Source organism: Lynx canadensis, chromosome E2 (genome assembly GCF_007474595.2).
Source record: "Lynx canadensis isolate LIC74 chromosome E2, mLynCan4.pri.v2, whole genome shotgun sequence".
Taxonomy (NCBI): Eukaryota; Metazoa; Chordata; class Mammalia; order Carnivora; family Felidae; genus Lynx; species Lynx canadensis.
Window position 1 is genome coordinate 55,393,303 of NC_044317.1, and position 24,940 is coordinate 55,418,242.

The 24,940-nt window shown below is 42.7% G+C and overlaps 2 protein-coding genes and 1 pseudogene across 2 annotated transcripts; 1 reads left to right on the forward strand and 2 right to left on the reverse strand.

Moving 5' to 3' along the window:
- Positions 1-364: 364 nt before the first annotated feature.
- LOC115502178 lies at positions 365-8,470 on the reverse strand (annotated as a pseudogene).
- A 4,865-nt stretch (positions 8,471-13,335) lies between these two features.
- Positions 13,336-14,370, forward strand: LOC115502179 (vomeronasal type-1 receptor 4-like). The gene has a single exon (XM_030297365.1). It carries the CDS (start codon positions 13,348-13,350, stop codon positions 14,368-14,370), a length of 1,023 nt encoding a protein of 340 aa, XP_030153225.1. The 5' UTR covers positions 13,336-13,347.
- Positions 14,371-14,586: 216 nt separating this feature from the next.
- On the reverse strand, positions 14,587-20,758 carry LOC115502180 (vomeronasal type-1 receptor 4-like). The gene is made up of 2 exons (XM_030297366.1): positions 19,752-20,758; positions 14,587-14,614 (listed from the first exon to the last, which is right to left on the reverse strand). Exons 1-2 carry the CDS (start codon positions 20,678-20,680, stop codon positions 14,587-14,589), a joined length of 957 nt encoding a protein of 318 aa, XP_030153226.1. The 5' UTR covers positions 20,681-20,758.
- Between the last annotated feature and the right edge of the window lie 4,182 nt (positions 20,759-24,940).

The following is a 24,940-nucleotide window of genomic DNA, read 5'->3' on the forward strand; positions in this document are numbered from 1 at the left end:
ACATTGTTACATGCAATTTTCCAATACTGTTGCCTGATGGGTAATCATAATCAGATTGGTATGCACATACGCATGTGCAAACACACAGCATACATTTATAATATACAAATATGTGTACGTGTGTGTGTGTTTACCAACACTCTTGTAATGTCACTGTTTTGTACAATCCCAAGGGGGAGGAGTGAGTAAATGACTGAACATTGTGCGAAAACACCTAGTTTACATGTTCCTCCTAGATGAGGGACTTCATATTATTTAGGCAAAGCAGAGCATGGACAAACTGGGGTCTTGACTCATGAGCAGAAGGGCTGATGGTTGGGAAACAGTAATGACTGAAGTGGTACTCAAGAGCATCCAGTTGGTGTTAATCAAAAAGAGACAAAATGACTTGAAAGGTGGAGGAAAGGATGTTACAGTAGACACAGGTGCACACCAGGAGAAGGATGGTTTTGGTAGCTCTGGACTTGGGATGATCTGGAGGAAACATTGGTCCTGTTAATGTGATGAACCACTGCTTGTGTCTGTGCAGAATGAAAACCATCATGGCCCAGATCATGGGCTCCAAACATAACACATCACGGAATGATGACGCTGCATACAGTAAGTCTCTGGTACTGTCCAAGAACAGTATCCAAAATCATTTGTTTTTTGTTTTTGTTGCTCTGTTTACTGGTGATATACATAAGAAAAATTGTGTTCACCAGCATGTGTAGGATTCAGCACAGGAATATGGAGGTGCTTATGTACTTGGGAGCTTTCACTTTATTGTCCACCTGGAGTTCCTGAGACTGATCATAATGGCCTGGAAGACACTCAAGAGGCAGGTGTTACCCGTTGACATGCCGTGCCCACTCCCTGGACATACAAAAAATGTTTGCATCCAAAATCATTGAGGAAATGTCTCAACCCAAAAGGTGTCATTGTGTGGGGACTCCTTTAGGCAGAATGCCCAATGAGTTGGCTATAATGAGGTGCTTAAGTATCAAATCTATGGACCTTGACTTGCAAAGTAAAGGATGATATGATGGTGAAGAAGAGAGAAATTGCCCAGGATTCCAGCTGTGGTCTATGATGATATCATTCCCACTGCCGAATCCCTGGCAGCTATCTTGTCAGTTCCCAGTGACTGAATTTGTCTTCTAAGCTAAAGGACCCTGAATGAGAACAGGTTAGATGTATCATGTCAATAGTAATCCAATATTCTCCACTTACCATTAGTTCTAAGAAATGTTGGCTTAATGTTTTTCTTTTACTAAGAGTTTTCCAGAGGTTGAACATATAACTTTTAAAGAGCCCTCATAGCACCTTTTGGGATGAGCACTGGGTGTTGTATGGAAACCAATTTGTCAATAAATTTCATATATATAAAAAAAAATAAAGAGCCCTCATAATGTAAAACCAGTCCTGTGAAGGCACTCATGTGAGTGAAGCCTTCATGCTTCACAAATCTGTGGGGCTGGCACTGCCGTGGCTGTAATTAGCAGATGAAGAGAACATACACACAGAAAGGTTAAGCATTTGTCAAAATTTGCTCCTTAGGGCAGAGTGGGGACTTGAAATGGGTGGGCTGTGTCAAAAATCCAGAAATAGAATTAAAACACCCAAATCAACACATAGTATTTAGTAAGAGTTTATTGTGCATGTGAGAAATGTTCATGAACAGGGAGTTTTCAAAATTAAAACTGATAAGAAGGTCAGGGGCGTAATGTTACAGGATGGCTTGTAAAGGGATTACAGTGGTTGGTTATTACAATGGGGGTTTCCAGATGACAAGGGGTTGGTTAAAGGTGATTGTCTTATGCCATTTTTAGGAAGATAAATTTTTATGATTATCAGAGGCATTCATAAGAAATAACCTATATTTTGCTTATGTTCATGAAATAAGCTAGATTTTAGTTTATTTTATGTGGCTTCAATGGTTTTGTCTGCTCAGGGAATTTTCAAGTCCAGTATCCATTTTGTATGTAATTTAATGGCTGGTAACAAATACAGTGCATTAAACTACTACTCTACTAAAAGCTAGTTCATCAAATCATCCAAATTTCTGTTAGTTTTCATTTTATACCTTGTCAGCTGACTTTAGATGTTTGTTATTGCAGTGTCAGATATAACAAGTTTCCATTTATTTGTAAAGCTTTATAGGCCAGTATCAATTATGAATAAAGCTTTAGAAAGCTTAGGAAATGTAGATGCATTGCTGGCAACAGAATACTACAGGAACCTGCTCCGTGACAAGTTACATATGATGGATGCAAGACCGGCCTGATAATAGAATGGCAACGAAAAGGCTCATTTGCTTTTATATCAAGAACACAAGTGTAATGGCACCTATCACAGAAATTGTGGAATAATCAACAGCATTCCTTACATTTGGGGACATAAAACACCCATATATAACAAAATACTGTAGGCCAGAAACTGAATTATTATTTTTAGATCCCATATTTACTATTAATATCAGAGTTAACTAAAATTATTTGCACCGATGCCATATTCATAAACGATACATGTACAAGATGGCAGGCGTAAAGCATGAAATCTTGTGTATTTTATAAATTGATATAGTAGATTTTTGGATTATAATGAGAATATAAATACTTTAACAGACTTCATTTTTTACATCAGTTTTAGGCTCACAGCAAAATTGAGCGGAAGGTACAGAGACTTCCCATATACTCCCTATCAGAATCCCACATTAGCATGGTACCTTTGTAACAAGATGGTAGGAACCAGGCAGTTGCTATGTGAAACACATAATTATTATGTCAACCTTTCCTTTAATGTTCCTCCCCTACATTTAAGAGGGAAAATAGCTTCACCATAATCAATAGACTGCAGAGTTTTCAAGAGACCCATTATGGTCTCCATTAATTGTCTCCAGAGTTAGAGGTAATCTTTCCATTCAAGCCATTACCATTTGGATACACATTCTGTGTGGGATCAGATAATTCCTACAAATTCATCGTACTCTTTATTCCAAGCATGGAGGTATTATAGATGCACCTCTGGTAATCCTGAAATTTTGGTCTGTGATTCCTGTAAAGTAGGCCGGAATGGCAGATTGGTTTCACAACTACATCCTTAAGCACCTTAAAACTCAGTTTTTATTATTACATTAAATACCACCAAACTCTGCCAGAGAGGATTTTACTACATTGCATTTGGAGCTATCAGGTAGGATGTAGAACTCCCATCTCTCTTTACTAGCTCATCCAATACCTCAGGAATTCTCCCTCCTGTGTGCTTTGGCACTGGCCCAGGTTTAAAACCAGAGAATGCCTTTTTCTGACATAGTCACCTATGCAGAATCCTGATATGCCTCCTTCCCGTACAGATTCTGCCTCTCAAACTGAAATAGAAAATACCCGACTCTTTCCTGCTGCCAGGAGAGTGGGCTCAGTGTGATGGTCACTACAGGCAGCCAGACCCTGACATGAGTTTGCAATTTTGTCAGATCATCTCCATCAGAACTGCAATTACCATTTCATCTGTGGCCGCAATGGGAGCATAGGCTTGGGAGTTGAGAAGACTTTTCTGAAACCTTTTTTTCCTGTTGCTAATTACCAAAAACAATTACAAGTTTCTAGTTAGCGTCTCCTAAGAGTATTGGAGTAATTTTGAGAGGCTCTTTCTTTTCCATTATCCCTGGAGGCAGACGGGGTCTCATAGGAGGGACAGCAGGAAATGCCAGGGTCTGCTGTGTGAGGAACTGGCAGCCATTACATGTGTCTCACTGGGATCTTTGCTTCCCCAAGCACTTTCCCCAATGTCTAGTTCTTTCCCAGGCTTCATTCCACTGAGCGTTTAAGTCATTCGCAGAGAAATGGAATGAGACCAAATACTTAGGAAGGGCTTTCAAAGAGATGCAAATAGACAAAGAACATGATGCCAGCAATTTACAAACTGAAACCATTGAACTCAAACATCAGAGTCCAAATTTGGACTCATTTGCACAATTAATTGCCAATTATTAATGGAAATTTTGAAGGAAAATAACCTTTACCATTGTCGACCTCCCTGTAATGATAGGAAGTGGTCACAGAACAATACCCACAGAAGGAAGAGAGAAGATTCTAAAAGGACCCCTCACAAGTAAAAGCAGTGGGATCAGATGGCTTAACAGGGAGATTCTACCATTCCTAAAACTATCATATTAGCCAGTGTTACTTACCTAATTCCAGAGCAGCAAAAAGTTACCAGTTCTCCACACTTTGGCTAAATTTGCAGCATGAGCACTTGATGCTTTGATAATTAAGAAATATAAATTTGGAGTTCAGGTTGGCTCTTTGATTTTTCTTACACACAAATCCACAATTTGATCCGGATTCACCGTCCGATCACCCCCAGTTTTCAAGTCAGGGTTTGGAGCTACAATGGTGGGCAGTCCAGACCACACACACACACACACACACACACACACACACACATTCATTTATACACTTCCACAAAGACACAATTGCATGCACACTCACGCAGTGAAATACACACTCATATGCATTCACACACACACACGAACACTTACTGTGGCATCACCTTAGCTATACGTTCAAACATTCTGGAACACACCACACACAAACTTGCAAACACAGCCTTGACAGTTACTCCTTTTCATAAAACCACACAGAGTCACCCAGCATGTGTACATCTCAATAGCATGTTCTCATACAGAAGATTTATTTTTTTTCAATTTTTGTAAATGTTTATTCATTTTGAGAGAGAGAGCGCATAAGTGCACATGCGTGAGTGGGGGAGGGACAGAGAGAGAGAATGCCAAGCAGGCTCCACACTCATCACAGAGTCAGACATGAGGCTTGATCTCCCAAACCGTGAGATCATGACGTGAGCTGAAATCCAGCCAGACATCTAGCCGACTTAGCCACCTAGGCGCCCCCCAGAAGAATAGTTACACCTCCATACCTCTGGATGCCTAAAAATGGGGCGTTCTCTTTCCACCCTTTATAGTCCTAATCCTGCAATAGCCTACAAAGGCAGTATTTATAATATGCAGGCTTTTAAAAATGCTATAAACAATACCAGCTTAGGTCAGGACATGTGGTAGGAACATTGGGGTGTGTAGGAGAGTGGCAGTGCATGGGTGAGTGACAGAGCAGGTGAGAGAGAGGACACAGGGAAAGAAGGACTTAGGGACTGGATGGTGGTGCAGAGGTCTTGCGAGTGAGGGGAGAAGAGAGGGCAGGAGAAGAAAGAAGGCAGAGGGATAAAGACTGTGTGCTGAATATCACAGGGGCATTGCCATGTTTGCGGGTACAGGGAGACAAAGTGTGCAGGGGAGTGAAGGGTATGAGGCATATTGGGTTCTGGGGAAAGAGGTGCGGAATTTCATGGGAAGGAAGTGGTTAAGGAGGATGAGCACCAAGTAGGGAAGATACTAGTGGCCTGTGGTTGGAATTCACAGGAGACCAGGTCTGCCTTCCATCTATTGTAGTGTCATTCTGTTACATCCCACCATCGAGAGAGTCCTTAAATCTTCCAAAACATAGACTCCTCCTCCCCTGTGTTCTTTATTCCTTGTGGACATGAACCAACTCACCTGTTCCTTTTACCCAGCCCTGCCCTTCGTCACTTCTGCCCACTGTCCCCTGCCAAATATCCCCTTGGTTCCCAGGACTGCTGTAGCCCTTATCACGCAGCGCCCAGTATGTGTTGCACCCTCCACTGCTTTGCACACTTACCCTCTGTGTGCCCTCGGATGCCTGAGTGCCCTTTACACACACAACACCTTTGAACTTCGTGTGCACTTACCTTCTGCACCCTCTTCCTCTGTGTCCCCCAAACCCCATGCTCGTGAACCACCTCCCTCTTACCCTTATGCCCCCTTTCCTGTGCCTTCTCTGTCAGCCCTGTTCTCAGTCACACCCACACTCCCCACCTTCGCCTCATGTGGCAGAGCTCATGGGACTTTTTTTTCCTAATTTTGAAGATTGTGATAAATCTTAAATGTAACATACATTTTACCATCTTAACTGTTTTTAAGTGTACACTTCAGTGGTCAAGTGTTTTCATATTTTTATGCAACCTTATCACCACTTGTCCTTCCCCAGAACCCTTCATCTTTCAATTCTGGAACACCGTACCCATTAACACCCAACTCCTCATCTCTCTTCCCCCAACACCCCGGCCCCCACCATCCTACTCTCTGTCTCTATGATCTTGACCGTTATAAGCCCCTCATATAAGTGGGATCATACAGAATTTGTCTTTCTGTGACTGGCTCGTTTCACTTAGCACAATGTCCTCAAGGTTCATCCACGTTGTAGCAGGTGTCAACTTCTCCTTCCTTTTTAAAGCTGAACAACATTCCACTGTAGGTAAATATCACGGTTTGCTTATCCATTCATCAGTTGTTAGACACCGGATTGCTTGCACGTTTTAGCTATGGTGAAATAATGCTGCTGTGAACACGAGCTCACGACTATTTCTTCAAGACCCTGCTTCCGATGCTGCTTTTCAACATATACCTGGAAGTGGGGGTGCTGGATCCTGTGGTAATTCTGCTTTTAATTTTTTGAGGAATTGCCAAACTGTTCTCTACAGTGCCTGCTATTTTTATTCCCCACTCTCAGAGCACAGGGGTCCCAATTTCTCCACATCCTTGTCCTTACTTGCTATTTCCCATTGTTTGTTTGTTTGTTTTATAGTAGCCTTCCTAGTGGATGTGAAGTGCTACCACATAGTCATTTTGACTTACACTTCCCTAACCAATTATGATGTTCCATTTGCTTTTTTGCCATCTGTGTATCTTCTTTGGAAAAATGTCTGTTCGGGTCCTTTGCCAGGTACTGAATTGGTTTTTGTTTTTGTGTGTTTTTGTGTTGTTTTTTTTTTTTTTTACTGTTGAGTCTTAAGAGCTTAAGAGTTCCCTATGTATTCTGTATATAATCCCTTAACAGATACATGAATTGCAAATATTGTCTCCCACTTTGTTGGTGGCCTTTTCACCCTGTTTATAGTGACTTTTGATGCACAAAAGTTTTAAATTTTCATATACTCCAGTTTTTCTATATTTTCTCTCGTCACCTGTGCCTTTGGTATCATACTCAAGAAATCATTGTCAAATATACTGTCATGAAGATTTTGACCTGTGTTTTCTATAAGGAGTTTTATTGTTTTAGGTCTTACATTTAGGCCTTTGATCCATTTTGAGTTAATTTTTGTTTATGGTGTTAGGTAAGGGTTCAACTTCACTCTTTTGTCTGTGGACTTGGACTTGGTCCTTCCTTTTTTTTTTTTTATTTTATTTTTCCCTGTATGTGACCCTTTCTGCCTTTAGGGATCATGAAAAAATAAGAGCCTCTCCCAAACACTACAGTGGTCTCTTTGGAGATACTCACAAGAAACTTGTAATTGTTTTTAGTAATTAGCAACTGGGAAAAAGGTTTTCAGAAATGTTCCCAGGTCCCCAAGCCTGCACTGTCATTCCCACTACGGGAGAAATAATAATTGCAGTTCTGAGAGGAGGTGAGATCACATATTGACAAACCTCTGAGTCTAGCTGCCTCCCTCCCACCTGTACTGGCTGTCCTGCCTGATCCGCACACTGAGCCAACCATCCTGACAGTGGGAAGGATTCCAGTGAGTATTTTTAATTCCAGTCTGAGAAGCAGGGTCTGCAAGGAAAGGAAGTCTGAGTAAGCGCTCAGGTCTGGAGGAGAAATAGATCTAGTGGCAAAGCCAGACATAGAGGTGGAATAATTCCTTAGCTAAGAGCTGAGCTGGTAAAGAGAGATGAGGGTCCTAAATCCTGTGCCCAATCCCTGATGGCTCCTGATGTAATTTAGTGTGATCGTCACTGAGGACAGTTATTCGTGAACAATCCCAGTGATAATGAAATCCAGCCTTTAAGTGCTTAAATGTTGTAGTTATGAAATGAATACACTATTCACATTTCCTCACAGGAATCATAGATTACATTTCAATGTTGTTAGAGGTATGCTTGTAATACCACCATACTTATAATAAAGAGTACGATGAAAAGATAAGAATTATTTCAGCCTGTGCAGGAACCACCTATCTGCATTTGTTTCTGGAATACAAATGTTTTTGATCTAAGTCTGGGCCTAGGAGGCACTTCATGAAAACGGTACTCGTGTCTCTAAAACACCTGTGAGTTGATTATGGCCAGACTGATTTCTGTGTTGAAGTTAGAGAAGAAGCATTTAAGGAAAAGGTAACTTTAAATTATGGGTTTGAGACAAGAGGTGTCAGGACCACATGATTTTATTTTTGTTTTATTTTACTTTATTTTATTTATTTGTTTTATCATGGTAAGAACACATGAGATTTACCTTCTTAACAATTTTGTAAGTGTACAACCCAGTATCGTTAACGGTGGGCACAATGTTATACAGCGGGTCTTCAGAACTTACTCATTTTGCATAATTGAAACTTCATGCCTGTTGATCAGCAGCTCCCCATTTGTGCCTCCTCTCCAGTCCCTGGTAACCACCATTGTACTCATTGATTCTATGAGTTTGACTCTTTTGGATTCCTCACGTAAGTGGAATCACGCAGTATGTGTCTAATGACTAGCTTATTCTACTTAGCCTAATGTCTTTCACATTCATCCGTGCTGCCCTGTATTGCATTATTTCCTTCTTTTTTAAGGCTGAATAATATCCCATTGTATATCTATGCACCACACTTTGTTGTTGTTTTTTTAATTTTTTTAAAATTTATTTTTGAAGGAGAGAGAGAGACAGAGCATGAGCGGGGGAGGAGCAGAGAGAGAGGGAGACACAGAATTCAAAGCAGGCTCCAGACTCTATGCTGTCAGCACAGACCCTGATGCGGGGCTCAAACCCATGAAACATGAGATCATGACCTGAACCGAAGTCGGACCCTCAACCGACTGAGCCACCCAGGCACCCCTGCACCACACTTTGTTTTTCACTCATCCATCGATGGGCATTTAGGTGGTTTCCATGTCTTGCTACCGAGAATAGAGCTAGAGCAAACAGTGGGGTGCTAATATCTCTTTGATTCTATTCTTAGTTCTTTTGGATAAATACCCTAAAGTGGGATTTCTTGAACACATGGTAGTTCAGGTTTTTTGTTGTTGTTGGTGGTGGTGGTGTGTGTGTGTGTGTGTGTGTGTGTGTGTGTGTGTTTGAAGAAACTCCACACTGTTTTCCATAGTGGTTGTACCATTTTGCATTCCCACCAACGGTGTACATAGGTCCCAGTTTCTCCATATCTTCACCAATAGTTGTTGCCTTTGATTTTTTTGATAATAGCCATCCCCACAGGCGTGAGGCGGTATCTCAATGTAGTTTTGATTTGCAGACATTGAGTGTCTTTTCATAAACCTGTTTGCCATTGGTATGTCTTCTTTAGAGAAGTGTGTTCCAAATGCATTTTGTGTTCTTTTCTCTGGTTTAATAATATTCTAACATCAACCCCAAAGTTCACTACCCATTTCCCTTACATTTCAACTTACATAACGCACATACCTCTTTCAACTTACATGACACACAGTCTCACCTTGTTGCCAGTATCTTCATTTAACGTAGGTATTAATAAACAGATAAGCACTTGAATCAAAATTATTAATGATTTAGTTTCTATCCTACACTGTTTTATCATATATTAATGTTTTGTGCATCACAGTTTAGAGAACAAATAATTGTTTTCCAATAGCTTCTTTGACAAATGACATTGTATTTTTCTTCCTATACCAGTATGACAACAAATGAGTCTTTCTAATGTCAAGCTAACATTGAACAAACCCTACATTCATTCATCTGACTTGGACTTGGGGCAGGTTCCCGTGTGATAGACTGTAATTAGTGAATCTGCATTTTATTAGAATCTCTGAACCTTTATTCATATTTGATATTGACTTTTAGACTAAATCAGGAGACATAAAAAATTGTTCCAACCAAAATTGTAAAATAAAATACCAGTATTGTAAAATAAAATGGCAGAGCAGTAAAACAAAACTAAATCTAGGTCAGGATTACTTGAAAACACAGCTGACATGATTTGTTAGTGCACATAGTGGTTAAGGCTCTGTCTTTCATCCAGTCTAGCCAGGTTCAAGTCCCTTTTGGGCCCCTACCTAGCATGTGGATTTAGATTATTCAAACTCTCTGTATGAAAGTCCTCCTTATGGTGAAAATAATGGCAGTATCTCCATGAAAAACACAAAGAAGATATCATATATATGGCATTATAGCAGCCATACATTGTACATTGTAAGTGCTATTTAAAGGTTGTATGTTTAACTCTAGGAAGACCTTTAACCAAACAAAACCTGTAGTAGATCCTATAGTGAGAGTAATGAATGTCTGTTAATATATAATAAATGTAGCCCACACTTCATATTCTCATGCAGGTTCTCCTGGCTCTGAAGACAAATACCAGTTAGTGGTAACTGGCAGAATGGTCTCCAGAGATTTGGCAATAGAAATGGACTTCTTATAACAGACTAAGTTGTAATCACAGGCATTTCCTGCCTCTTTATCATTGGACCTTCCTTTCCTTCACTGAAGGCAAATTGAAATCCACAGTTTGATTTTCATACATCTGCTTATAACCCCTCCTCAGGCATTCTATGCAACGGTGGCTCCTAGATTTATGGCAGCTTTTAGGTTGAAGCATTTCCACAATGACTTTGGATGCAAATTTGTTTTATTCCCCCACAGAGGTGGCACAGTAGGCCACTGACATCATCACCTTCCTGCATGTCTCCACCATCACGATCAGCATCAACTCCAGGTGGGCAGAATAAAAAAAGCTCCCAAATATATTGAGGTTTCTGTTTTCCTCTGCTGGATCCTGTATATGCTGTATAAAATTCTTCTTATTTATATAAGGTCAAACACAGCAGCAAAGACATAACAAAACTCCAAAGATTTCAGATACCATTCTGCTGAATTTTGTGACAAAATCACAGGTACTCCCTATGCAGCATTGTTATTAGTCCTTTATGTTTCTTGTTTGGGCTCGTGATCTAGGCCTGTGGCTCTAAGTTTCATCCTGCACAGACACAATCAGCAGGTCACACATATTCACAAGAACAACCTTTCCCCAGCTACTTCCAGTTTTTTTGGGGGGGGGGGCGGTTTGGTGTTGTAGATTTTTTTTAATTTTTTTTTTCAACGTTTATTTATTTTTGGGACAGAGAGAGACAGAGCATGAACGGGGGAGGGGCAGAGAGAGAGGGAGACACAGAGTCGGAAACAGGCTCCAGGCTCTGAGCCATCAGCCCAGAGCCCGAAGCGGGGCTCGAACTCACGGACCGCGAGATCGTGACCTGGCTGAAGTCGGACGCTTAACCGACTGCGCCACCCAGGCACCCCATGGTGTTGTAGATTTTTTAAAACATTGTGGTGCCTGGGTGGCTCAGTCGGTTAAGCGTCCGACTTCGGCTCAGGTCATGATCTCACAGTCCATGAGTTCAAGACCCATGTCAGGCTCTGTGCTGACAGCTCAGAGCCTGGAGCCTGCTTCAGATTCTGTGTCTCCCTCTCTACCCCTCCCCTGCTCATGCTCTGTCTCTTCCTGTCTCAAAAATAAATAAAAACATTAAAAAAAATTTTTTAAATAAAAAAATTAAACACACACACAGGATATAAGTGCACAGCTCAGTGGAATTTCACAAACAGGATGTGACCCTGTACACAATGCCAACATCAAGAAACAGAATTCTGTCATTCCCTCAGAAACTCTTGTGCCCCCTTTAAAGTACTGTCCCCAAGGGGCGCCTGGGTGGCTCAGTCGGTTAAGCGTTTGACTTCGGCTCAGGTCATGATCTCACGGTTTATGAGTTTGACCCCTGCATCAGGCTCTGTGCTGATAGCTCAGAGCCTGGAGCCTGCTTCGGATTCTGTGTCTCCCTCTCTCTCTGCCCCTCCTCTGCCTGTGCTCTGTTTCTCTCTGTCTCAAAAATAAATAAAACATTAAAAAAAAATTAAAGTACTGTCCCCAAGGGTATACTTCTGCTGCATATATTCATAGATTTGGAGTTCTTGGGAATAAGTTTACAGCCATTCTAACATTTAAGAGATTAGATCACTGTTGCCTGTATTGCACTTTCTATAAATGGAATCATATAGAATGAACTCTCTCATATTGGCCTTTTTTTCCTCAGTCTATCTGATTTTGTGAATTTATCCATATAGTTGCATACAACCGGTTACTAGCAGTCATTAGCATTGCTGTATAGGACTCCATTATGTGAATATCACTTGATTGACTCATTCTACTGTTAATGGGCAGGTGGGTAGTTTTGAGATGGGAGCTACTATGAGTAATGGAGTAGTGCTGGCATATAAACTCTAATAAGTCTTTTGGTAATACCTGTACAAATTTCTGTTCAGTAAATTTGTAAAGGTGGAATTGTTGAGACATAGGATTACATCTGGTCAGCTAAAGTAGATACTACCACACAGTTTTCTAAAATGTTTGTAGCAATTTTAACACCCACCAGCAGTGTATGAAAATCTTGGTTGACCCACAACCTTGCCAAAATGTGGTATTAACTCACTTCATTTTAGCTTTCTGGTCAGTGTATGGTGGTACCAAGTAGTGGTTTAATTTTAATTTTCCCAATTACTAAGGACATTGAACATGTTTTGGACATGTATTACCCATTGAGTAACCTCTTTTGAAGTTTCTGTTGGAAAGTTTTGTCCATTTTTTTCTATTGTGAGCCTGTAAGCGTTCTTTGTACTATACACAATCTCAATCTCTTCTCTTCTCTTCTCTTCTCTTCTCTTCTCTTCTCTTCTCTTCTCTTCTCTTCTCTTCTCCTCTCTCTCTCTCTCTCTCTCTCTCTCTCTCTCTCTCTCTCCCGTGTGTGTGTGTGTGTGTCTTTTGAGGAGAACCGGCTCTGAATTTTTATAATTTACTTTGTCATGTCACATATACAGTTAATATGCTTTGTGCTGTTTAAGAAATATGTTTTTATCTCAAGGCCACAGAATATTCTCTTTTTGTTTTTCTATAAATGTCATTATTTATCTCTAAAATTTAGATGAGCAATCCATTCAGAATTGATTTGTTGTATGATATGGGTAGTTACTGCGGTTTTCTTTTACCTAATATGGCTAGCAAATTTCAGTTTATTCTGAAAATGTTGTATTACGCTCTCTCTATATGCTTTTGCTTATCGTAGCTTCACCCAGTTATGATCACCTCGTTCTTAGTGCTGACTTTTCCATGGAGTATACTGGAAAGTTTCTCCATTTACTCCTGTCTCTTGCAGTCTTTGGCAATCTCACAGGACCACAGAAGTTACTCTTGGTGTCAGATTCTTCAATGAGTCTCTTTGCTCAGAAGAATGATTGTTACTACTATTTAGAGGAAAATGTGCTAAATGACAGAATGGCCCCCAGGGATTTGGCAATAGCAGTCATCTTCTTATCACAGACGATAGTTGGAATCCTGGGCAATTTCTCTCTTCTTCACCATTATGTCTTCCATTACCACACCGAAGGGAGTTTGAGACCCACAGAGTTGATCCTCATGCACCTGATTATAGCCAACTCCTTGACGATGCTCTCAAAAGGTGTCCCCCAGACATTGGCAGCTTTTGGGCTGCAATATTTCCTCAATGAGTTTGGATGCAAACTTCTTTTGTATGTTCAGAGGGTGGGCAGGGGAATGTCCATTGGCAGCACCTGCCTCTTGAGTGTCTTCCAGACCATCACGATCAGCCCCATGAACTCCTGTTGGAAGGATCTTAAAACCAAAGCCCCAAAGTACATTGGCTTCTCCATTTCCCTCTGTTGGATCCAGTTCACGTTTGTAAATTTAATTTTTCCTATGTATGTGTTATATGCATCTAACGACTGGCACATGAAAAACATCACAAAGAAACGAGATTTGGGGTATTGTCTTTCTGTAGATACTGAGACAATCACAGTTTCTGTATATGCAGCATTGATAGTATTTCCTGAAGTTTCACTTTCTGGGCTCACGATCTGGACCAGTGGCTCCATGGTCTTACTCCTGCACAGACACAAGCAGCGGGTCCAGCACATTCACAGCACTAATGTCACCCCCAGATCCTCTGCTGAGTCCAGAGCCACCCAGAGCATCCTCGTCCTCGTGAGCACCTTTGTGTCTTTCCACTCCCTCTCCTCCGTCTTTCATGCTTGTATTGCTCTTATTTATAATCCCAGCTGGTGGCTGGTGAACACCGCTGCAGTAATTTCCGTGTGCTTTCCAGCCATCAGCCCATTTCTGCTCATGAGACAAGACTCCACAGTATGTAGGCTCTGCTTTTCCTGGATAAGGAACACAAAATCCCCTAATCTTACCAGAAAAAATGTGAATTGTATGTGTCTGAGCAATGCCCAGTTGTTTATTTACTCCTCCTGCTGGAAAAGTCAATACAGAACCTAGGAAGTAACCACATGACTCTCCAGCGTGGACACTAATGGGCATTGGTGGTTGCATCACCTGGTTGAAATGGGCCATATACTGGCAGACTGGAAGTGGACAAAGCTGTTTGGCCTCATTCTGATGCCTAGTATTCTGAATATAGCTGTCTTAATGAAATGCTATTGAGGGAAATTGAGTGGATTTGATTCTAGCTTCTTATCTGTTGATTGGAGTGCTTCACTCAGGGATGTACTCATAGAAAAATCTGCCAGAGTTTAATACTGTGAAAAAATGGGTTATCAATATTGTTGGAAGGCAATTCTCCATGGGTTTCTCATGTATGTGCATGTCTTGTGGGCAGAGGCATGGGGAACTTTTGTTCTGGACTGTTTTTCATAGATGTTTGTATAAAGAAGTACCTTTGAAGATAATAGATTAGTGTCATCCTTTGGAGCAGTGGACAGATTAATTTGTTGTACAGGAAAATAAGAAGCTTTAGCCGAGAAATGGCAATGACAAAGGTGACAAGAATTTTGGAGATCTGAGGAGAGAGTTAAGCCTGAGAAGTCTGCTTGAACATCTAGTGGAGTCCTGAGACATAGTGAGTTAGAAAATCCTCAGAAGTTGAAAGGATATCTGAGTCCTCATCTAAGAGCTTCAGGAACCACACCATCTCCCCTCCACAATAAGTGCTGGTTGCCACCATTCTAGGAAAGTCATTCCTTGAAAACATCTTACTGGTGAGTTTAAACTAAAACTGGAAGTAGATGCCCAGAGCCAGCTTCAAATATGTCCCACTGTAATAACCTTGCTTGAGATACGTATCAGCTTTTAATGTCGCATGGCTTCATTCTCGGACTGTGCTCAGAAAAAAGGTGATAGCCTCTCAGGTGCTATATGTCTGTGTGGAGGACAGAGGATGCAGGTTTATTTGGAATCCTATGCCCCAAAGCTGCATGTTCCAAAGGATGAGAATTTAGCCCCAATTGAATGATGATGATCCTAGAAGAATCCTAGGATGAATGGTGATTCTAGGAGACTGAAATCAGTAGGGCATTAAGGAGAGAATGTGAAATGATATGTCCCATTCAAGAGGGAAATCCTCCTGCCCCAGACAAAAGTGTGGTTCAAAACCTTGTGAGTGAGACAATCCATTCCTGCCACAGAAAGGGCACACTCTCCCAAAACTTGAAGTCAAAAAGAAGACGAAACATATGTATCAGTTACTGCACCCCAGAAAACAAATAATTTGACCTTTTTTTTTTTTTTGGCATAAAGACAAGTCAAAGTCAGCTTCTGACAGAGGTGAAATCCACTTGAAATCAGATCTTTCTTTGTGAACAGTAGAGACTCTGAAATTCGGGAAAGTGAGACAGTCATTGGCCCAATCCCAGGGGAGAAGCTGTGCTTTTCATATGGACCGCAAATCTGGGAGGAGAGTCAGTTCAAGGAGTGATTCCTGTCCAGACAGTGCCCATGGATGGACACATGAGTGACTGCAGGGATTCTTCCTAACTTGAACAAAGGACAGTGATGAGTGTTACATTCAACGTCCAAAAACCCACCTCTGGGAGCCGGAGATCTCTCCTCTTTACAGGTTCGTTCTCTCTCTCTCTCTCTCTCTCTCTCTCTCTCTCTCTCATATCAACCCAGAACTTCACTGGGGATGTGAGATTGCACAAGCCTGGAATTGCAGTGCAGATGCAGGAAAGAAAGAAGAGAAGGGTGAACTACTTTTCAAAAAAAAAAAATAGGAAGCTCTAGTGGTACCTTCATCTAATTCTCCAAGCTGGAAACTAGGAGCCTTGTCTAGAGGTGGTAAAATAAAGGGTAAAGAGATTTTTTGTTAACGTCTATTATTGAGAGACAGAGAGACACAGAGCGTGAGCAGGGGAGGGGTAGAGAGAGAGGGAGACACAGAATCTGAAGCGGGCTCCAGGCTCTGAGCTGTCAGCACAGAGCCCGATGCGGGGCTCGAACTCACAGACCGAGAGATCATGACCTGAGCTGAAGTCGGCCGCTTAACCGACTGAGCCACCCAGGCGCCCCTAGTTCATTTTTTTAAAGATTTTTTTTTCCAACTTTTTTTTTGGGGGGGGGGGGACAGAGAGAGACAGAGCATGAACGGGGGAGGGGCAGAGAGAGAGGGAGACACAGAATCGGAAACAGGCTCCAGGCTCTGAGCCGTCAGCCCAGAGCCCGACGCGGGGCTCGAACTCACGAACTGTGAGATCATGACCTGAGCCAAAGTTGGTCATCTAACCAACTGAGCCACCCAGGTGCCCCAAGGGTAAAGAGATTTTACAGGAAGGTGAGAAGAATGCCCTTTTGGGTGGAGTCCAGTACCTTTAGGATCTGACAGCATCAGGAACTGGGTGCAAGGACAGAAGTTCTATGAGCATAACATGAAGGCTCACACAGGTGCTTTCACAGGGAGAATCCCTGTGAGGGATGCAGGCAACATGCCATCTCCCAGGAGGAATCTGACAAGCAGGGAAGTTAACATTTGTCCAAAGTCGGGACTGAAAGTTCCGCTTCCAAACCCAGCCAGCAATCCCCCCACCCTCCACTGAACCTCATCCTCCCCCAGTGGAAAATAGCCTGTGCTGACTCCCTTCTCCTGATTCCCGTGGATGGGCAGGCAGAGTACGGGAGACATGTCCCAGCCTCTGTTTCCCTGCTGTGGCCCCCCTGTAAGGGCTCTGCTCCCGGAGAGAGTCAGGCCACAGCAGCTGACATCTCAGAGACTGGGGACCTGGGATCCCATTGAAAGAGATCAGGGAAGCCAGAGACACAAGGATTTTTTTCCTTTACTCCTGGACGGATTAAGCACTGTGAACCTGTCCATAGATTTTCACTTTAATTTTCACTGGAAAATAGGGCTCTCAGTTTGGTGGGGTTATAACAGCCACACATATTGGCATAAGACAAGGTGATTGAGACTGAAGCCTCTAACTTGCCAACGGAGAGCACATCATGTATGTAATGAAACTTTATTTGGTGATCATGTCTCCTCTGACTCCTCTTTGCTGTGACAATTTATCGGATTTTCCTCATTTTTGACGATCATAATAAAGACAAACCTTGAAGTATATGTTACCTGATATGTAATTGCTGTGCTACATTGTTAAAGTGTTTTAAATTCCATACAATATTTTTCACTTTTCTACTTCAATTCTTATTTTCAATGTTATTCTTATTTTTGACTGTTCTTATTTTCTATTTCAATTCCTGTAGGTCTTGAAAAACCTCTTACAAACAAGCATACATTTGACCCCTTTCCTTTGGAAGTTGTACCGTTAGTATTGGTTTTTCAACCTAGAAATTTCAGCATGATTTGAAAAACTAATCAGTCTTTTTGGCTAGTACATTAAACTCTTTCTTGACAATGTAAGGACATTATGCATAAATCTCACAAGAGCCCATGATTTTATTGGTGATATATGTTTTTAAATACCTACAGCCCTTTAATACAGTACATAGATCAACGACACTATGCCCACTGATCACATTTCTGCATGCAGCGCAGACATCAATGCACAGAATATCATCAGACCCCCAGAAGTCCCCATCTGCTGTCCCTCTCAGTCACCACTCATAGGGTAAACACTGCTGGGACCCCTACCAGCATAGGTTATTTTTGCCTGTTTGGTATTTTATATAGTAGAATAATAGAGCATGAACTCTTTTGTATTTGACTTTTTTCATTTCTTATGTTGTTTGGGAATTTATCCTTCCATATTATTCATCCCTGGCATTGCTGTATAGGATTCCATTTTAGGAATATCAAACAACTAATCATTCCACTCTTACCAGGAGTGAATCTAGAGAAACAAGATTTAAGGAAGAGATTTCTGAATGGGTTCTTGAGTAGAAACCAAAGAATTAGATTTCAAATCCCTTTAGATTTAAAAATGCAAAAGAGGGGCGCCTGGGTGGCGCAGTCGGTTAAGCGTCCGACTTCAGCCAGGTCACGATCTCGCGGTCCGTGAGTTCGAGCCCCACATCGGGCTCTGGGCTGATGGCTCGGAGCCTGGAGCCTGTTTCCGATTCTGTGTCTCCCTCTCTCTCTGCCCCTCCCCCGTTCATGCTCTGTCTCTCTCTGTCCCAAAAATAAATAAACGTTGAAAAAAAAAATTTTTAAAAAATAAAAATGCAAAAGAGAGCACTGATAACCTATCACGCAATATCTTCCCTCAACACTCCTAATCAGCTACTTAAAAAAAAAAAAAGTATCTGGGTGAACATGTGTTTGATACTTGCAAAGAATTTTGGAAAACTAATAAACATGATAACATTGGCTGGTTGCTCTTAATGTTGCTGGACAAAGAGGTCAAAGAAAAGGCTGAACTTGGGAGTTTGAGGTTCCAGCTGAAGCTCCGTGTAAATAAATGACCCCAAGGCCTGTATGTGCCCTGAAGGAGACCCAAGCGTTTCCCTCCAGACCCCATCTTGCCAACGTGCCCAGGTCATCTTAACATAATAGAGAAAAATCCACTTTTTCCTGATCACAACACATGTCTGTTTACATTGTTAACACTCACTTGACGGTCTTCAAATATCAGTGGAAACAGTTTTTCGTTTTTGTACTTTCCTTTGCCCCGATGCTCTTTATCCTGGCCATTTCCTCATGAAAATATAGTAAACATGGTGATCTGCCTTCGTAACATCATGTTTCAAATGAATCAGTGCCCTCTCTGTAAGGGTGTGACTTACCTACAAAAGTCCTAACTGGCTCCCAGAGACACTACTGCCCAAGAATGGATTTTTCCTCCAGCCCCACCCAGGCTATTCATTATTTAGTGGGGACATTATATTCTTCGGTTGAAGGCATGACAAGGCCACATGCTAAGCCATATTCGTATAACTTTTCCCCAAATTTCATGCCAGGTGCATTTCTTGGAAATTTATTGCATTAGATTGAAAGCCACACACTGGAAGACTTCTCTGGAATATACAGATTGTTTCCAGACCAGGCATTTATTACTGCATATAAATTCTGAACTCCTCTACTGAAAGTATTAGGAAAACTTCAATTATATAAGTATTTACAAGATAATTTTATTTCATTACAATGTTATTATGATTTATTGTTTATTTTGAAGAAACTGCTCAGCATGTCCTATTTATCATTCCCTTTTGACTCATAGTGTTATTTAGAACACTGAAGGGGTGAATTAATTGGCAACTACGTTATACAAATACACACAGTTTACATATATCTCCTAAGATGAGGGGATTTTATTATTTAAAAAAAGTTTAAGTTTATTTGAGAGAGACAGAATTTTTATTTGAAAGAGAGAGAGTCTTAAGCAGACTCCATGCTGATTCCACGACCCTGGTATCATGACCTGAGCTAAAATCAAGAGTGAGATGCTCAGTGGACTGAACCACCCAGGCACCCTGGATGAGGGGATTTTATATTCCTTGTCCATGCAAAGCACAGCCTGGGTACCCTGGAGTCATGGCTCATGAGCAGAAAGGGGCTGACAGTTGGGAAAAACACAGACACAAGTGCAGTGACATTCATGATGATCCAGCTGGGATTTTCAAAAAAAGCCACAACAACTTGAAAGATGGAGGAAAGGGTGTAAAAACAGACAAAGCTGCTCACCAGAAGAAGGATGATTTTGGTGGCTCTAGACTCATGGGAGGATCTGGAAGAGGTGTTGGTTCTTCGAATATGTTGGACCTGCTGCTTGTGCCTGTACAGGATGAAAACCATGGAGCTGCTGGCCCAGAGCATGAGCCCCAGACATAACACATCAGGGAATGATAACAACACTGCATTCAATGAGTCTCTAATTTTGTCATGACGAACCGAAGAACAGTATCCAAAATCCTTTCTGTTTGTGATGTTCTTATCACTCAATGTGCTCGTTAAGTAGATAGGAAAAATGATATTCATCAGCATTTGCAGGACCCAACACAGGAAAATAGAGGGGAAAATGTATTTGGGCGCTTTAACTTTAAGCTCTGCCCACCTGGAGTTCCCAGGACTGATGGTGATGGCCTGGTAGACGCTCAAGATGCAGATGCTACCAATGGACACTCCCCTCCCCACTCTGTGAAGAAGGGAAAGAAGTTTGCATCCAATGTCACTGAGGAAATGTTTCCGCCCAAATGCTGCCATGGTCTGGGGGACTCCTTTGCAGAGTAGGGCTAAGAAGTTGGCTACAATCAGGTGCTTATGAATGAAATCTGTGGACCTCCACCTGTACTCAGTGAAGGAAAGGATGATATAATGACAAAGAAGTGAGAAATTGCCCAGGATTCCAACGGTAGTCTGTGTTAAGAAGATCAGACCGATGGCCAGATCCCTTTTGACCATTCTCTCTGGTCCCAGTCACTGACCGTTGCCTCCTGGGCTAGAACTTCCTGCATGGAAATATGAGACATAGGCAACATGTATCACGTCAGCTGAAATCCACTATGTTCTGCTTTCCATTCCTTGCCCCTTGGATACGCCTACTTGAGGTCTTCTTTTCACAGCAGCTTCTGAGGGCTGAATGTAGAACTTTTCAAGAGCCCTTATAATGTAAAATCACTCCTGTGAAGGCACTCACGTGAGAACTTCTTCATGCTCCACACATCTATGAGGTCAGCACTACTGTGGCTGTAGTTAAAAGATGAACAGAACAGACACACAGAGAGGTTAAGGATCTGTCCAAATCTCCTTCAGGCTGTCATATTGGTCTGCTAGACGGCTAGTTAGCTGTGTCCATCTAACAATCCAGGTCTATAGTTACTTTTGACTTGACCCCTTGTAGTTGATTTTCGAGTGGTGGTATTATATAATTTTCATTACAACAAGTTCCCATATACTTGTAAAGATTTATTTGATGGAACACTATCAATTCCGGGTCAAGCCTTAAATATCTTAGTGAATGTCATGCACTGCAGGCAGTAGTTTACTGCAGGAACCTGTCCCGTAACTAGTTACATGTAGTGGATGTAAGAGGAGGTTGATACTAGGAAGGCAGAAGAAAGACTAATTTGATTTTATGTCAAGAACCCAAGTGTAATGGCAGCAATCACAGGAATTGTTGAATGATCACATGTGATGCCATAAACTTTGGAACATAAAACACTAATGCCTGATAAAATAGTGTAAGGCAGAAACTAAATTATTAATTTCAGATGATACAATTATTAATACCTGAGTTAAGACTACTAACAACTAAGATTTGTGAATGATACTAGCATAAAAGATATTAGCGCAAAATGGCATTTGCAAGGTGTGTGTTGTTATGTAGTTTATAAATCAAAGTACTAGGTTTGTGTGTTGATAGCGGAATAATTTTTAACTGGGTGGAAAGAAGATGATATGAACCTGAGAACTGCCACCCGGAACTTAAAATTATGCCAACTGTTCCTTACCTGTTCACTTCCTAACTTTCAGAATGAATGTAGTTACACTATAATCAACAGCTTATGGATGTTCTCAGTGGAGACTCAGTTACTGTCCCCAGTAATTGCATGGTACATCCAAAGGTAGAGGAAACCTTTCAGTTCAAGCCATTATCATTTGGATACACTTTCTGCACAGGATCATATGATTCCTGTAAATTCATCATACTCTTTACTGCAAGCATGGAGGTGTTACAGATGCACCTCTAGTAACCCTGAAATTTTAGTCTATGAATCCTATAATGTAGACTGCACAACAAATTGATTTTATAACTCAGTCTGTAAGGACTTAAAAATCTCTGTGTATTATTACTTGCATTAAATGCCAAGAAATCACTATGAACAGAGATGGCATTTACTGCATCAAGAGCCATCAGCGATTGGTGAAGGGCTAGGACCCCATCTCCTCTTAACTAGCTCAGCTCAAGCCTCAGAATTATTCCACCTTCCTGCATGGCTTTCACAATGAACCAGCTAATATAAAGAAGATTTCTGATATGATCACTCACCCGGACTCTTGATACAGACACTGCCTCTCAGACTGAAAGAGAAATCCTCACCGGCTCCTTCCTGCTTCCAGGAGGGGCTCAGTGTGAAGGGCATGGCAGACAGTCCATGTGTGGGAGGGGGGCAGCCAGACACTGTGATATAGCTTTGTGATCCTGTGAGGTCACCTCCCTCACAACTGCAATTATTTCATTTGTAGCCACACTGGGAATACAGTCTTGGGAGCTGAAGATGTTTCTCAAAAATTTCCCCAGTTGTTAATTACAAAAAATGGTTATGAGTTTCCAGTTAGAACTGTGTAAGGAGACTGAGTATTTGTGAGCAGCCTTTTTCCCACTTGATCCCTGTAGGTAGACAGCATCTCCTATGAAGGACATCAGGAAATACTGAGTACTGACATGTGAGGGATTAGTGGGGAAGGATGTGTATCTCCCTGGGTTCTTCACTTCCCAGGGAAGTTCCTCTACCCAGAAACTAGTACTTTCCTAATCTTCAGACCACGGAACTGAACCATCAATTAAGGTTATTTGTACAGAAACAAAATGACACAAAAATACCTGGGAAGAACATGCAGGGATACAAGTAAAAGGAAGTCCATGATGTAAATAAATTATTATTGAAGTCACTTCACAATCGAAGTTAATGAATTTGGACTTGTTTGAATAATTCAGTGCCAATTCATATGAAAATTATGTAGGAAAATGTGCTTTACCCACTACCTCACTCCCACTACCCTAGCTGGCCCCGACTGCCTGTGCCTCTTTCACCTCTTTCACAGTCTCCTCCAGGTTTCCTCTCCTAACATTCTGTATCTAGCTTGTATCGCACTGTCTTCCTCCAAGGCCCAACTGCCCCACATATAAATAACCTCCTTGCTCCTCTCCCACCATGATTGTAACCCCTTCGAGACATTGTCCCATGCGAATTCCACCAACTGCAGACCACTAAGAACTTCGGTACAAAGTGCCCATCCTTGGGGCGCCTGGGTGGCGCAGTCGGTTAAGCGTCCGACTTCAGCCAGGTCACGATCTCGCGGTCCGTGAGTTCGAGCCCCGCGTCGGGCTCTGGGCTGATGGCTCAGAGCCTGGAGCCTGCTTCCGATTCTGTATCTCCCTCTCTCTCTGCGCCTCCCCCGTTCATGCTCTGTCTCTCTCTGTCCCAAAAATAAATAAACGTTGAAAAAAAAATTAAAAAAAAACAAAGTGCCCATCCAATCACGTGGCGCAATCTAATCCCCAGTGTGATGGCGTTTGGATATGGGGCTTTGGGAGATGCATAAATCATGAGGATGAGCTCTCCTGAATAAGAACATTGACCTTGTAAAAATGACTCCACAGAGTTCACTAGCCCCTTCCACCAGGAGAGTACACAGCTATAGGATGGCCATCTATGAGCCAGAAGTGGGTGGGCACGGGAAATGGTAGTTCTTAAAATCTCTCAGGTGACGGTAACAGAAGCTAGCGTCGAGGACCAGTTAACCAAACGCTGCCTCTCAAAGTGTTATGTGTATGTGAATCTGCATTTCTGTTGAAACAGAGTCTACAGGAGAACCCTACTCTAAGAGATTGAGATACAGCTGCGGTCCGGCCGATGAATTAGCATTTTCAACAGAGTCTCTGGTGGTGCTGCTGCTTCTCTCCCCAGAACTCTGTTTCCACAGCATCCCCCACCCAATCCCCCTTTCGGTAGCACTAGAGAGAGCAAGCAGAGCACACCTGACCCTCTTACTCGCTAACGTCCCATCTCAACACAGATGCTGTGGGTTCCTCACATGTAGCAAATGAAGAGGAAGGAACAGAACCAGCACAGGTGATTCCCGTGGGGACGGAGGGGCTGCTAGAGGGAAAGTCTGAGGACCCTCCAGGGGAGCCTGAGCGCGCAGTTGCACGTGGCAGGTCCTAGGAGGGGGTTGGCCTTCTTGGGCGGCCTCTGCGCAGGCGCGAGCTCGGGGATGGGCGTGTGGGCGTGGCTACGGCCTCGTTGCGCCTGCGCGCCTGCCCGGCAGGGTCAGGTGAGCGTTGAGCTCCCGCAGACGCCCTTGGCCCTTGCAGATGAGGAACTGGCTTAGAGCTGCGGCTTCTCCTCCTGGAAGGTGAGTTCTCAGGGAGTGTGGGCTGGCGGTGGCCTGGGGGTGCTTGCGGGCCCCAGGGAGGCACGGGACCGCGTGCTGAGGGCAGCTCGGCTCTGGGCTCACGGCTGCCCGGAGCCTGCCCGCGACAGGCGTGTGTCAGGGTCGCGTGAGAGGGACAGATGCGCACTAGAGTCTGGTGGCGCTTTTAACCGTGTGTCTTCGGTGACGGGTCCCAGTACCCGGTGCTGCCCTCGAGGGCGTCTAGGTTGGAATGGAGGAAGGATTTGGGTTCCCGGGTGGGGGTGGGGTCGAGGGGAGTTGCAACGTTCGCCCTTTGGTGCGCACGCACGAGGTCCTGGGCTGCAAGGGAGTGGAATGAGCGAGTTCCAGGACCCACCTGGAGAGGAGAGAGCGCGTGTCAGTGCCACGATGGGTTTTGTGCTTCCATTTGAGGCTGCAGGTAGAGCGGAATATGAGCCCCGGTCAGTGAGCTTGGGTTGAAATGATCTTGTGGGGGTGGTCGAGGGGTCCAGATGGTGGGGGATCAGGTGTGGACTGGAGGTCCTGAGCGTGACGGGGGCAGGGTGGGCCGGAGACTTGGGC

What these genes read in the sequence shown, in the direction of transcription:
- LOC115502179 (XM_030297365.1), top strand. Translation starts at nt 13,348, where the DNA reads ATGGCCCCCAGGGATTTGGCAATAGCAGTCATCTTCTTATCACAGACG.
- LOC115502180 (XM_030297366.1), bottom strand. Translation starts at nt 20,680, where the DNA reads ATGGTCAAAAGGGATCTGGCCATCGGTCTGATCTTCTTAACACAGACT. An exon ending in ATAAAATCCCCTCATCCAGG is followed by an intron (nt 14,615 to 19,751) that starts GTGCCTGGGTGG and finishes AAACTCTGGCAG; the next exon opens with ATTTTTCTATGAGTACATCC.